Below are 15398 nucleotides of genomic sequence, written 5' to 3'. Positions count from 1 at the left end.
GGTTTGCATCAAATTATGCTGTTTACTCGGGTCTAGGATATGTGAAATTTTGCTGCAGATTTTTTTTGGGGAAATTTAGACCGTTTTGGGTGAATACGATTTTCATTTTTGAAGCATCTTTACACCAGCACACTATGCGCTGGCAGTGCCAAGTCTGCGCGTGATGTCGACCCAAAACTCAGAAATTGGAGGTTTATGGCTAATCAGGTACTAGTAACAATTGAACATTACATTTCATCTCTTTATGATTCATAGAGAGCGCTGCTTTTTGAAAATATATTTATCGGAAATATTTATATTCTGTCACAGGTGTGAAATGAGTGACACACACAATCCTAATATAGCTTCCAAGAAATACTATTCATCTTCAATCAAGGTCAATTCATCAACAGGAAAAAAATTAAAAAACAGAATAGTATTTGAATTATTTAATGATTTAATTAAAACAAAAGGAGTATTCTTGTTTTTTTTCTCAAATATTTTATTAAAACAGTCTAGATCAAGAAAAGTGGAAGGGTCCGTCTTTAGTGAAAATGATGAAGCATTCACTGAAATTAGATTTCTTGCAAACTTCTCTCCATTGATCTCAAAACAACTGTTGAAATGCCACTCAGCTGGAGGACGTTCCTTAGAGTAGAGGATAGGTATTTCAAGGTAGTCAGAAGCGTATAAACTGAATGTTATATACAATGTCTGAATGCAGTGATGATAAATAGATACATAAAGCAGAGACATTCTATCCTCATGCTTGCACAATGTTGTTAGCTGACTCATTGTCCATGAGATCGCTTTGTTTCTGAAAACAAGAAAATAATTCTTTATTGTGCACACAGAAATTAATGATACACCAGAAAGTAATGACAATTCCACTGCTACCTGAACACTTCATTACATTGAGATGTACAGAGTATTTTCTTCATGTTGACAGTCAAGATCTAATTTCAGCCATATTTCTTCCATTGAAATTGAAAAGAACCAACATCAAACCAATTATTGCTTTTTCTATGAAAAGATATGGGGGATTAATTTAACATACAGTTACAACTATTAAAACGTTACAACTGACAACTCATATTGTACAAAAAGGCCATGCCTCATACTGCCATCTACTCAGGAACAAACGCCTATGATTATTGAGATACTAATGCTGTGATTCTTAAATAAATTTTAAACTGTTATAACAATGAAGGCTTCATAAGTTGCTTCTTTATTTAAAGACGAAGGAGCAGTTACTCCTCAAGATTTTTTTTCAGATTATGTGCTTTGTGAGAATATTTGGGAAATAAATCCTAAATGAAAAGGGGAAGACCAAAAAACCCACAATTTTATGAAATACATTATTTCTGATTTTTTAAGTTTCATAAATGAATATAACCTTACTTAGATGATCTTCATGAGCCCCACACATTCCAATTCTGGAATATTGTGAGGAAATTTCAAAAGTGGTGTTTTACATCATTATTAAGAGATATTTTTCAAAATGAAACTGACAGAATAGCTTCTGATTGTTAATTCCAACTGCACATCATTTTTCTATGGTTTAATTTCAACTGATTATTTACACATGAATATAAACATTTAAAAATCTCTATTTTGATTATGTCTCTGTTAATTGACAGCAGACCTCGCAAGATCAAAACAAAGAAACATGTATGGAGTGTTTTCTAAGCAACAATGATAAAGACACTAAGAATCACTATGAATTTATCAAAGAAACAACAAATGCTCATCCATAATAGGGCTATAGCTAAAAAGACAAATGCAGACAGTATAATCAACAGTATCAACATATGTCAGTATGTGACGGAATCTTTAGCACTGTTGAGATATGTCTTTGATAATATCAGCTGTGGATATAAAGTTAATACTCACTGCTTGGTTTAGTATTGATTTCCATTGATATCGGTTCTCCTCTACCCCATTCGTTATAAGCAGCTACTGTAACATGATAACCTGTGCCTGGGGTCAATCCTCCAAGTTTAAGACTATTCTCTATGGGATTATCCAAGATCTCCTCAGCAGATATGGCATCATTAGCAGCTGAAAGAGAGCATGTAGTAGAAGGAAAGATCATAAATTATATCTTGATCTATGTCATTTTAAAAGGAGGAGCTTAAAGAATAAGCCTGCAGATTTCTGGTAATCATAAAATGAAGATATAGCGTAGTAGTCAAATTAACCATCATTGATATAATTAACATAATCATGGTCCTTTTTGTCGGTGATATATCAAGCCCACCATCACTAACAACAAAATCATCAATGGCATCATCACCACCATCATCTGTTGACATTAATGACATTATTGTTGACCTACTAATCAACACCACAACCATTAAATTCACCACCATCACTATCTTCGTAACTGTCATCCTCATCATAATATTTATTGTGACCGACACATTAGTAGCAGTACCACGACATTCCCAGCACATTAATGATGTATAAATAAATAAATGGTATCAAAACATGAGAAACTTCTGACATGTACAGGTGGGTGTTTCATAAAGCATAAAGATACTAACGACTTTACGCATGACTGGTGATCCTTTCTTGTGCTATGTGATATCACTGTGTAATTGAGTTATGACCTAAGAACATGTTCCAGTCGTGCGTAAAGTCGTTCGTAACTTTACGAACAGCTTTATGAAACACCCACCTGATTGATTAGAGTATATCAATTAAGGACAAGTTAGGACAGCACAATGGCAAATTATGTTGAGAACATACGTCAAGAGAGGAATGGGTAAATAAGTTTGGGGAAAGAATCACGTCATGGTATTGCATCTTAACTTTGGTATTACCAGAGATAGGAATGAAAGAGGACTGGGGAAATAAGAGATAAGTTATAACAAATTTAGATTCTACTCACTTGTTCTATAGATGACAACATATCCTTGTACCTCTCCACTTTCTGGTGGTTCCCATTTAATCAGCATTGTCCTAGCCCATGCTCTCACCTTCAGCTTCCGAACTTTAGATGGTACTGTCATCAAATAAATTATTAAAAAAAAAGTTGTAAACATTGTTTTATTGTCACTAACTCTAATGATTTGCAATAAAATCATATATTCCTTTTTAAATAGGTACGGGTATACAAATACATAGACAATGAATGGAAAATCAGGTACATATTATAATGAATAATACTAAGATACAATCTTGAATTCTGAAAACATATACATGTATATGGAAATTCAATATGAGACATGTACAAAATATTGCCAAACAATAATTTATCACTCATATCAATTTAAGAATTTTATCATACCCGTCTTCAAGTTGTAAAACAGAGCAAATTCTTTACGAATTCATTTGAAAACATTCATTGGCATATATTTTATAAGAATTCCCATTCATTGAATGTGTTTTCTCTTTAACAGTCTGCACTATAACACTCTCCTACACCAACCAAACATCAACTCTACATCCAATAAACAAAATATAACACTAAATAAACAAATAAATAAATCCCAATCTCTTGCAAAAATGATAGAGCAATAAAGGAAATGATGACTAAACTCTCAACTCACAATCTCCAGGTATGGTAATAGTTACAGGCATAGAGCTAAAGCCTTCCCCACCAGCTCCATTAGCTATTACAATCACTCTGTATGTTTTGCCTTGATGTAGACCTGCAATCTCACAATTTAATGTAGTTGACAAGCAGCTCTCTGGTCTAGCACCAAACAAGGCTTCAGTTGCCTCCACTACAACCTGAGATGGAGAGAGAGAGAGAGAGAGGGGGTATAAGAAAAGGGTAAGAATGGGGATGATGAATAAGCTGACATAAAGGAAAATAAGAAAAACAGATAGAAAAATGATGATTAAATAGTTTGAAGGGAAGTGGTTTCATCTGGTTATAAATTATTATAAAAAATGTATCTGATTTATTTTTGATCAACAAAGGTTAATTGATGAACATCCTCACAACAGAGAAAACTGGGATATAAAAGAGAAATTTGGGGACCAGAAAAAACAAAATAGCCAAATTCTCAGATTGACCAACATGATATCTTTATATTTTTCAAGTGTATGGATTTCTTGCTGGTAACTTAAATCAGGCAATCTTTGTTGGACCACTCACCCTGTAGCCAAAGACTTCTCCATAAGATGGTCTAGGAGGTAAAGGATCCCAGGATACATTAATGGAAGTGGGTGTGGTCATTCTCAACATCACATTGGTAGGAGCATCAGGAACAGCTAAACCTATAATGATGATGGGTAAATTGTCATCTGGTATAAACATGATTTGTCAACAACCGGTTTGTTTATTACCCATTTGTCTTACTATTATTATTTAATAAATTTACCAGTTTGTCTTTGTCTTTGTTTATAGGCTATACTCATTTTGTCTAATATCCACTTGGTCTACAACTAAGTCTATAGGATTAAATGAACTGATTATGAACTATATAAATTTTTATTTGAAAAAAAAATGCATAATTATAAGTGTCAAAAAAAGTGCAAATTTGACAAACTGGGCATGACAGTTAGAACACACGATGGGTGGACCAAATTGACAGTAGACCAAGTTGGTTTAGTCATCATGGCGTTAGTTGATAGAGTATTTAATCATCTGTTTGCATAACAATTAAATACATGCCTAGACCAAGGGTGCGTCCCATATGGAATCAACTATCATTTATTAACTTTCAAAAATTTCATTTAGTATAAACCTATCAAATGAAACACGGAGCCCATTGCATAAAACTTTTTACCTGAGAAAACTCGGGTTATTTTTACCAGAGTTTTTGCCCTGTGTTAAAGTCAATGGCAGAAATCAGACTAACCTTAGTTTTCAGTTTTCACCAGAGTTTTCTAAGGTAAAAAGTTATATGCAACAGGCCCAAGATGTGTAGATGACAATGAGTCAGCAGTCTCGGTCAAGGTATCAAATACCATTTTCTTTCTCTAGCAGAAATACCAAGCTCAAAATACATCATTTTTACATATCTATCCAATACTCATTCAAATATGCAGGAAATGAACCAATTTTACATGCAATAAATCGAAGCGTAGAGTAGTGGAATAAAGATGAGATCTTACCCATTTCCTCAATACCAGCAGTGTAAATCTCCGGTATAGGACCCAATCCAATCTCATTACTAGATTGAATCATGATTTCATATGGCATGAGAGTAGGATCTACATCTACTACAATGTTAGATTGATGAAAGAATTCAATGGTCACCATGAATCCAAATCGCTGATTAGCTCCACGTAAATCAATCAGGTAATAGAATCCTGGACCATTCAATTCAGATTTCTTTAGAGGCTGGTGGATAAGAATTCAACAAAACATGGAGTATTTTAGATGCAACTCCAGAGAATGTGAATTTTATGGTAGACATTTATCAATTCACACTTTTTTCAATCCATTTCCAAATGACTGAATTACACTCCGGATCTTACTTTATAAACGAATGACATCTGGAAGCAGTATAAAATTCAGAAAAGCTTTCCATTGAAATTGACGAAGCATTGAAATTAGAAAATGATATTTTTCCACCTACAAATATTTGTTAGCCCATTAAACAGCCCATTTGTATGTTAATTCATATATATTAATATATCATATCTATATAATCATATATATTTATATAATCTCACCTCCCAAGTAATATTTATCTTACTGCCTCCATCCAATACTTCAGTCATGACCCCAGATGGGTTGCGGGTAGGTGCTATTGGTCTCACATAAATAGGATTTGATGCTTCACTTGGTGCAGACATTCCAAACTCATTCTCTGCTTTAACCCTCACATAGTAACTGTAAAATGGAGGTATCATTACCGTGGTAACAACCTGACTTAGGTTACCAGGAGCGATAGTTTTTAATTCTTGCCATGGTACTTCAGCTTCTGGACTGCTGTATTCAATTACATATGATGAGATGGGAGAGTTACCATCGAATGGAGCATCAAAGAAAACAGTCACTTCTGACCCACCTTGACTAGTATTGGTCATTATATTAGTTGGGACATCTGGTAGAGCTGTGGAGGAAACATAAAAATTATTGAATGAGTGAATGAGTTTAAGATCCAAAACAAAAATACATATAACAGAGCTAATATTGTTACATATTTGCTTGGTAATAGGAGTCTATAGAAATAGCAAGTTCTCCTTGTGAGATCAATATAAAGACACTAAATTGCACAATTACTAGATTACAAAATTGGAAATGTTGGAATGAACTTAAAAGACATTGTCTTCAGTTTTCATAAGGAGAAAATCATAATTGGCTGATCAAAAAATTGTGATATAATTAGGTTATAGCTGATTTTCAATAATACATAAGTGGAGTCAGAAACTTGTTTTCCAATCAAATGACATTGATCACCTCAGCATCACAAAAATGTTTGGTTATGGAGTCTTGAAAAGTGAGAAAATTAATTGAATATTCATGTACCATATATGAGGAAATGTGTAGAATATCCAATACATTATGTAACATCTTTTATGATGAAGTCTTTTCTCCCTAAATGGATAAACACCAATAAGGTATTTAATTTCCCATGACAACTGATGAAAATTAATAATTCAACTATTAGTATTCTCAGATTTATACCATGACGATTTACAGTGATCTTCGATCTTTCTGACGCATCTTTTCACAACATAATACTGCACTTCTTGTGATAACATCTTCTGTCATTTTGAATAACTTGCCAAACTAATTTGAAGAATAGCTTTGCATTAATTTATACATAACAAATTAATTGTTATGGCTTATATCATGACAATAGAGAAAATAGAGAAGATACTTACTTTGAATAACCACTTCAACCGAATCACTGTTTGAATCAAGGGCTGTTTCCGCAATGCACCTATACAGCCCTCGGTCACTCCACAATACTGAGTCTATGACAAGAGAATAGTCTTGTAGAGTCTGATTGATATAGTTAATATAAATTTGTTCATCATTATGAGTCCAGTATACTGTCTGTAGAGGATGATCATGGATGACTGTACATGGGATGGTGATTGATGATCCAATGATAGTCAAGATACCAACTGGCTCTACGTTAACTTCAAGAGGCTCTGCAGAGGATAGTAATATACACAACATTGGCTATTATTATATCCCTTACATTAAAGTTTGTTGCATTGGACTTCTATAGCACATCATAAAAGTAAAGTTTCCACTACAAAATCTGAGAGTGGGAGAAAAATTACTATTGTCATGATAAAGCAATTTTCTAAACTGCAGCAGCGCAATCCCAGCGCTAGTGGACCTCTCTCAGTAACTGGAGACGCAGCCTACACAAGAACTAGCACTGACTAATATTAGCTTAGGAGCTAGGACCTAGGTCTAGCTAGTGACCGCTAGCTAGGCCTAATTTGAACTGATTTAGAATGATTATACATAAATACATGTACATAGGTTAACTTGATCTAATGTTCTAGAAGGGGTACAAAACAAATACACAATGCCTTTCTTGGCTCCATCAAAATTGGCAATAAAGAGAGATAAAATAGTAATGTTTCTTCCCTTAGGACAACTTTCTATCAAATTTACTATACCATCGGCAAGCCTGGGGTAAAATAAATTAATAGAAAATTGCCCCGGGAATTTTTAAAAAATATTTTATATCACTTCATTACCCATAAATTTTGCTAGATTTTCAAAAGCCTTTATATATTTATAGACTTAATGTATATTATCTATCGAATGTAACAAATGTAACAACCTTGCCTAATAAATAAAATTTCATGCATCCCAGAAATATTAATATGACAACATAACCTGCTGCTATTCTCTGTAAACATAACTTCTGGTTTTTTACATTTCCATCCTTATTTCCTATGATAAGTATGAGGTACTAAAAGGAAGATTATGCATGTTGCAGAATAACTTAATTGATGTTAATATCATACCTCTAATATTGACTTGGCTTTCAACTGTTTTGACATTGTGAAGACCATTTGATATAATGCATTGGTATTGACCAGTATGAGACTTATCAGCCACTGGTATGATGATGGAATTATTTTCTGCCATGTAGATGTCAACTCCATAATCAATCTAAAGGATTAAATAAAATAAATCCAGATTAGAATAAAACAAGTATTTATAGGACAGACTGATATTGGCGGACAAAAAGAGATCATTAACAATTCGCACTACTAATATTTTAGGATTTAACACATGGATATAAAAACATCTGCATATGAATAGATTCAATTATTAAAGAATAACAATTAGCAATTTGACGACAGATAAATTTGAAAAGTTGGAAGAAAGATGTAAGTGAATAAGTGAAAAGAGAAAATGTTGATTGCAATGACATGGTGTACAATTTTATCAACTTTTTAATACTTAAATTGACTTAAACACTCATTCTTTCCTTACTTCTTCATTATTGAACCTCCATACTAGTGTTGCCTGAGGGAATCCACCAGCCTGACATGGCAGCAAAATACTCTCACCTACCAGAACATCTACTACAGCAGGGGGTCTAGTGAAGAAAACTAGCATGGGTGCTGTCAAAATATTGTGATAAAAAATATATTAAAAAATAAAAAACTTTTTAATGTAATGTCTTTTAGATGGCAATGTTAAAGATTGGTCCCCAAATAAATTCATCACATATTATAATTCACTGGTATGTGTCTACTAAAACCTCAACACTGAAAAATAATCACATTTGGTTGACAATTTTTTTTTTAAAAGTTCAATGCAAGTAAAAAAAAATTAAACAAGTGGAACGCCTCTGGCACTCTCGCCTGCATTACGTGATTTGATACAGCAGCAGTGTTGACTTTGAAAACAGCTATTGAATTATTATTCACAAAATGAAATATTCATGTGATAATAAAATACTATGTCCATTGATCCAAATGGCCTTTGACCATGATCATGTGACCTAAGCATGTGCAAAACAATCATTAATACTTGATTACTCTTATGTCTATGTTTCATGAACTAGATCTATATACTTTCTACGTTATGATGACATTTAAAAAACTTAACCGCCGCTGTCGGAAAAGCGGTGCCTATAGTCTCGCTATGCTATGCAAAGCGAAAAAAATGGTTTGTTAAATCATGCCTCGCAGCCAAAGGCTGAATAAAACATGTGTACGATTTAAAATAAATGATACTAAAAGTAGAAACATGAAATCATATAAATGGAATACAATTACTTCTTATATCATACAAAAAAAGAAATTATTTTTTAAAAAAAAGCTGGGTCAAATGAAAAAAAATTAAACTAATACTAACCTACAACTGCAACATCACTGGTTGCTGTCTGGGTTTGACCAGAGACATCATTGGAAATCCTACATGTGTAAATACCTGTGTTTGAAAGGTCTACAGGATCTATCACTAATTCACCATTTTTTCTCACTAATACTTGATCAGTCTTCACAACCTGAAAATCAAGTCACACAAAAAAGCCTCTTTCACTTATTACATCATCTACTAGAACCAAATTACTCTTAAACAAAGTTTATTTAATTAAATTTAAGAATTAGTATATGAGTAAGAAACAGATGTCTGCAATTTCAAGGAAGATGTATACACATGTAATATTTATGCATAAATAATGATGAGATCAGTAAATTAATTTCAGCATAGTATGTACAAGTTTAATATAAATCTTATTTGGAAATGTAACCTCAACCATGACAACAGTGACTGTTGCTTTAAAGGTTAATAATGATGATGATGGTGACGATGATTGTGATGATAATATCAATAACAACAACATTTATATGGTACTTAATACAGGTTAATGGGCAATATGCACATACCATGAGTCTATTGAAGAACCATTCAATACGAGGTGTAGGGAAACCTTCAGCCTGACATGGTAGAGTCAAAGGACTACCAACCAAAACTTTCATTTCTTTTGGTGGTCTTTGGCTAAATTCTAGGTATGGTGAAGCAGTAGTCAATGTAGCTGTGAATATCAGAAGAACAAAGAGAATTACCTCACCTGAAAACATCACTAATAGGGAGCATCTTTCAAGATAGCAAGATTTGGTTGAAGTAATATTAGTGCTAAAGTAGCGTCAAATCATTGATTGGCGAACACCATACATTTGACATGCAACATTGACAAAGCAGAGACATACACTCAGGTTTGGCTGATATCAGTTATATCATATATTATTCAACTTTGGATAATGCTTTTCAAAACTGACCCTATTGAAAAGGAGGAATCAAATCAAATGACCAACAGCCTATCGTATAAAATATATCAAGGGTTTATTTATTTTTGTAGTTGTACGGTTGCTGATAGTCATGATTATGATTGTGGAGAAAAAAGTAAGAAATTCTTCCCCATTCTAAATACCTTTTGTTGTCTTGACAGATCCATAGGTGATAATATCTGGTTCTGGTCCAGAGCCGACAGCATTGACAGCTTGAACAGCGACTTCGTACTGACCAACCTCTTGGCTACCAGGGATAGTAAATGTATACTGTGACATCTGTATCGATTCTTCATGCCAGGTGTCCATACCAAGAGGGCGCCACAGTACCTTGTAGGAGAAGAAAGGGGCTCCTTGCTCTTCTAGTTTTAGTGCCTGGGAATCAGAAAATAATTTAAAGTGGTCTATCAAACTAACAGCTTTCTAAATTTTTATTTTTGTACAATATGGATTGAGGGTGAATGAAAATGGTTGAATTTTACAGAGGCTTTTCTTATACAGAACAAGATAGAATCTTCAATCAAAACATATTTATGTATCAAGTAAGAAACAACATACAAATATTGAAAATTCCCTTAAATATAGTCAATACCTCCCAGTGGATGATGACCTGTCCATTCTCTACGGTAAAGGTGATATTATTTGGATTGCTGGTTGGTCTGTCTGGAGGAGTGAAATACTGACCACTGGTCATCTGTGGCTCTGACCTGCCAACCCCATTGACTGCAGTGACCCTAAACCTATAGGACATGTATGGTGCTAGATTGACTCTTGCTTGGGTCTTGTTTGAAGGTACACTGGCAAGGAGAGTCCAGCTACCCTGAGAGTAGGTCGTCTGTGCTTCTACATCAAATTGAGAGATGTGTTCGTCATCTTCAACTGACCAAGACAGTTGGACATCAAGAGGTGATGAGAGTGATGTCATGATTACCTCTGATGGAGGACTAGGCACTCTGTTTCCTATAGATGTAAAAAAAAAAGAATAAATAATACATCTCACACATTGCTGGAGTTCTACTGTTCTACTGTTTATCAAGAATAGTTGAGAGTTATTACTTCCCCTTTAACTTCAACTGAGCATTGCGTTTATCAAGAATGAACAAAAGTTATTACTTCCCCTTTTCTGTTCTAAAAATGAATAAGTTTTGAGTGTCATCAATTCCCTTTTCAATTTTATCTTCTAAACCCATGATTTCTTGAGTGAGTATGTACACTGAAAGTAGGGTGATGTATATACTCTGTGTTATAAAAGAAGGAATTTCTACATGTTTGATTTATGTTTCTTTTCACATACAGGCTAATGTTTGTTTTCATGTTAACACCTATCCTCATGACATACATAAAAATATAGAAGATATAATGCAGTTTCAGCTAGTACAATAAGACTGCTATGATTCAGGTGACAATATAAAATAAACTCTTCTTTATATGAACATTTCTTAATCTAAAGAAACAAACTTGCACAACAATTCTATGACATACAGTGACTCACCGACTGTAGTTGCTTGGGTTGTACTGATCATTGTTGTAGTGGTTTTTACTGTGGTGGATGCAGTTGTTGGTACTGATGTAGTTGTTGGTACTGATGTAGTTGTTGGTGTAGTTGTAGGTGTAATCCTTGGAGTTGGTATTGGTGTTGCATCCTCTCCGACACACTCACCCTAAAATTATGGATGCACAAGACTTCATTAAAACCTCATTTCCATGCAGATTTGAGAGTTATCTCTACACGTACACTCACACAGAATATTCAGGGATACTTGGTTGCTCTTATGTTCAAGTTCAATGAACTAGATCCATAAAATTTTAAAGTTATAATGACAATTCCACAAATACATTCAACATGGCCAAAGTCTGATAACACTAAATGGCCTTTGACCTTAGTCATGTGCCCTGAAACTAAGGCAAGATTTTCAGTGATGCACCATAACCCCTATGTCCAAGTTTATGAACTAGTTCCATAAACTTTGAAAGTTATGATGACATTTCAAAAACTTAAAGACACCGCCGTCGTCGGGAAAGCTGCGCCTATAGCCTCGCTCTACTATACAGGCAAGACAAAAATGGATAGAAATGTGGAGCAAGGTGGGGGGGGGGGGGACAGAGAGTGAGAGACAGAGGGGGGGGGATTAAGTTCTCTTTGCCTGTACTTACCTGCCTACAAACACCATTTCTTCCACATGATGCCCCATTATTGTCTGGTCGAGGGACAGTACTATTATTCCCTTGATTCATAAATGGTGAACAGACACCATCTTGAATACAGCAATGTACACAGGTGTTACCATCTGTTTTATGGAAAGGAAATATTATATATATTTGTGAAAGAGTTATCTGCTTATTTGATTGATTTCACATAGCTATGTATCTTTCATCCTCAAAACAAAAGCAATTAAATATGTACTTTTTCTGTTTTAACATATCACATAATTTGCAAATGATAATGATATGTGTTTTTTCAGAGAAATATAGACTTGAATTTAACAATGTATGAGTGTACATACCTGATGGACAATCACAAAACTCAAATCCTCCTCTTAACTCACAGAATGGAATACATTCACCATCTAAACATTGACCACTGTATTGAAATGAAAAATATTTGAAATATAAAGTAACTATAATTCAATAATTTTACACATGGATAAAGCAATAAGATAATAACACACACTTGCTTTATTCTCAGGAAAATATTTAAATATATAACTCATTGAGATGGTCTCATCTTTCCAAATAAAGTTTTAAATTCATCATAAAGGGTATGAAAAAAACATTATATATTTTTGTGAGTACTTTCAAATGACATTTAAAGACTAGGACTGTCACATATTGCCTATACAGTATAAAGTAACCTTTTCGTATACCACAGAGGTACAGTTCCACTTATCTATACAACTGATTTTATCTGTAATGTTACATGGCCCAGAAGAAAGGAGAAATCAGCTGAACTTACTCATTCCTACATGGCATTCCATTCTGAACGTAATCAACTTCAGGGCATTCTGTGTCTTGGCCATTGCAGAAGGATTTTTGATAACATTCTGGATATTCTAGATCAAGTTCACATGGTATACCTGGATGTTGGAGCTGACAATCCTTGCAACACTGTGTGTCTTCCCTGTGATCAGAGAGAAAACAAAGAGGGGAAAATCAATGCACAAATACCTAAATTTATCAAATCTGTCATAAATTGAATACTGAAAATACCAATGACAAATTGAAATCCTAGCCCTTAGGCCAATTAATTAAAACAAAAAACTGTAAGTAACTCTCTCATCAAATATGACTATAGAACCCCTATTTTTTTATCGGTTGAGAATATGGTATTGCAGAGAAACTACTGATGATTGGTTGTTTTGTAATGATTAACGTCAGTCAATTCCATAAAATCACTTTTAAAATGCTGTTCATCAAATACCATTCTAACCTGCATGGTATATCATCTCTCCATTGGCAGAACATTGTACAGCATGGATGAGGGTTAGATGTATTATAAGTTCCTCCATCACATTCTTCCTCACTGTCTATGATACCATTACCACATAATAGAGGGATTGATCTCTCTAGGAAAAGAAAATAGAGGGAAAAAGACAGAAAGGAAACATTTAGAAATACTTAGCCATACCACATAGTGATATTTCCTGTTGATAAAGTCAATGTGAGACAAAAAAGGAGTAAATTTCAGAGAAGAAAGATTAGACATTAAAAAGTTATATTTTGCGAGAGACAGGATTAGGAAAAAAAAATCATATTGATTGGAGCATAGAGGTATAAGTTCTTCCATTGCTATCATTAGTATCTATTATATATTAGTATATACAATATTAAACTAGTGATCTTAGAAAGGAAAAGGCAAAGATTCAGTGTAATGATGTATTAAGTGTGAAAACCTGGACTGTGTTTCCATTGATCAGATACAATTACAATGCAATCCATTTGGTCTAACAAAAAATTACACAAAAAAAAGGTGGATAAAACAGGCGAGGCATGTTCATTGAATATGGAACACTTTCTATATTCTACATAATGAGCAATATTTCTTTATTAGACATTAATATTTTAATTCATGACCAAAAGGAAAAAAAAGAATGGCAAAGAGTGAAATCGGGATGAAGGAGATATAACACACAGGGTCAAAAGATGTCAAAGGGGGAGTAAAAATATACCTTCAACTACAACTGAAGCAGAGGCAGACACACTATCTAGAGCTGATTGAGCAGTACATGTATACAATCCTTCATCCTCTTTAGATACAGTATCAATCCTCAATGATCCATCACTTCCTGGACCTACAATGACCTCTAACCCTCTAGGGGTCATCCAGTTGAATGTTATATGATGGACAGGATCAGAGGTCACGCTACATGGAAGGAATAATTGGTCACCAACCTCGACCCGAGTGTCAGTAGGAGGGTTTATCATCTGAGTTCTGCCTGTGACAAAAAGGGTTTTATTTTAGATTTGAGGTATATATCAAAACATTTTATTGATATGCATTTGTTCTTTACATTCTCCAAAATATTCATTTTGTCTATATGATTCCTCATTAAACTAAGTGTTACCTGAAATTGATATATTAGTCAATAATCAATATTGGTTTGAATAAATCCATTAATAATATCAGAAGGACTTTTTGCTGAATGTCTTGTTATAGATTTTCACTGGAACAAACTGCTTTATGCAAATCATATGCATAGATTTCAGGAGCTAAAAGCAGTTGCAAGTGAAATTTGATTTCTGGAATGCTCTCCGAGTCTAAATATTTTCTTATTCCTCTTTAAGTTTCATGTTTCTATTTTTTGTCAAACAAAAATATATCCAAGTGGACAATAAGTTATCTGAAAACATATACTTTATCTAATTTGCTAGAGCATGCTGATCATTTAAAGGTAATTTTAGTAAAAACATCATCCACAATTGGATAACAATTCTACTACATTTATTCTTGCAATATCATATGTAGTTTCTAAATGCATACCTTTTGTTTAATCTTCATCTTTCTGGCCCAATCCTCTCTCTGTACTTTCTATCTATATCTCCGTTTAATTACTCTTTCCCCTTACTCACTTTTTATTTCTGTCTCCCTATGCTGTCTTTATCCTTCCCCATCTTCTCTTTTCTAATACTTTTCATTCATGCATGTACAATGTGCCTCATTACAGTGTTTATAATTTGCATACTTAATATTTATTATGTTCAATACAATTATGATTTAATTAACTTTCAACAATTTATTT

The 15398-nt window shown here is 33.7% G+C and overlaps 1 protein-coding gene across 3 annotated transcripts in view; it reads right to left on the bottom strand.

The window, feature by feature from the left end:
* Positions 1 to 74: 74 nt before the first annotated feature.
* The window catches only part of LOC121410349, a 74738-nt gene continuing 59414 nt past the window's right edge, over positions 75 to 15398 (bottom strand). For 2 of the 3 annotated variants that reach the window (XM_041602373.1, XM_041602374.1), the window contains 20 exons: positions 14328 to 14594; positions 13589 to 13724; positions 13115 to 13279; positions 12666 to 12742; positions 12316 to 12449; positions 11654 to 11822; positions 10754 to 11121; positions 10305 to 10536; positions 9760 to 9908; positions 9227 to 9377; positions 8357 to 8487; positions 7882 to 8029; positions 6772 to 7044; positions 5614 to 5996; positions 5050 to 5278; positions 4088 to 4209; positions 3534 to 3717; positions 2873 to 2986; positions 1873 to 2040; positions 75 to 796 (listed from right to left, as the gene is read on the bottom strand). In XM_041602373.1, coding sequence (XP_041458307.1) covers positions 771 to 796; positions 1873 to 2040; positions 2873 to 2986; positions 3534 to 3717; positions 4088 to 4209; positions 5050 to 5278; positions 5614 to 5996; positions 6772 to 7044; positions 7882 to 8029; positions 8357 to 8487; positions 9227 to 9377; positions 9760 to 9908; positions 10305 to 10536; positions 10754 to 11121; positions 11654 to 11822; positions 12316 to 12449; positions 12666 to 12742; positions 13115 to 13279; positions 13589 to 13724; positions 14328 to 14594 — 3626 coding nt within the window. In that variant the 3' untranslated portion in view covers positions 75 to 770. Of the gene's footprint in view, positions 797 to 1872; positions 2041 to 2872; positions 2987 to 3533; positions 3718 to 4087; positions 4210 to 5049; positions 5279 to 5613; positions 5997 to 6771; positions 7045 to 7881; positions 8030 to 8356; positions 8488 to 9226; positions 9378 to 9759; positions 9909 to 10304; positions 10537 to 10753; positions 11122 to 11653; positions 11823 to 12315; positions 12450 to 12665; positions 12743 to 13114; positions 13280 to 13588; positions 13725 to 14327; positions 14595 to 15398 lie in introns of those variants that run through there. The other variant, XM_041602375.1, reaches the window with a different exon arrangement.

The sequence above is a fragment of the Lytechinus variegatus genome, chromosome 3, assembly GCF_018143015.1.
Source record: "Lytechinus variegatus isolate NC3 chromosome 3, Lvar_3.0, whole genome shotgun sequence".
In the NCBI taxonomy this organism is placed as follows: domain Eukaryota; kingdom Metazoa; phylum Echinodermata; class Echinoidea; order Temnopleuroida; family Toxopneustidae; genus Lytechinus; species Lytechinus variegatus.
Note: the sequence above shows the minus strand (reverse complement) of the source record. Positions and strands in the feature narration are given on the sequence as shown.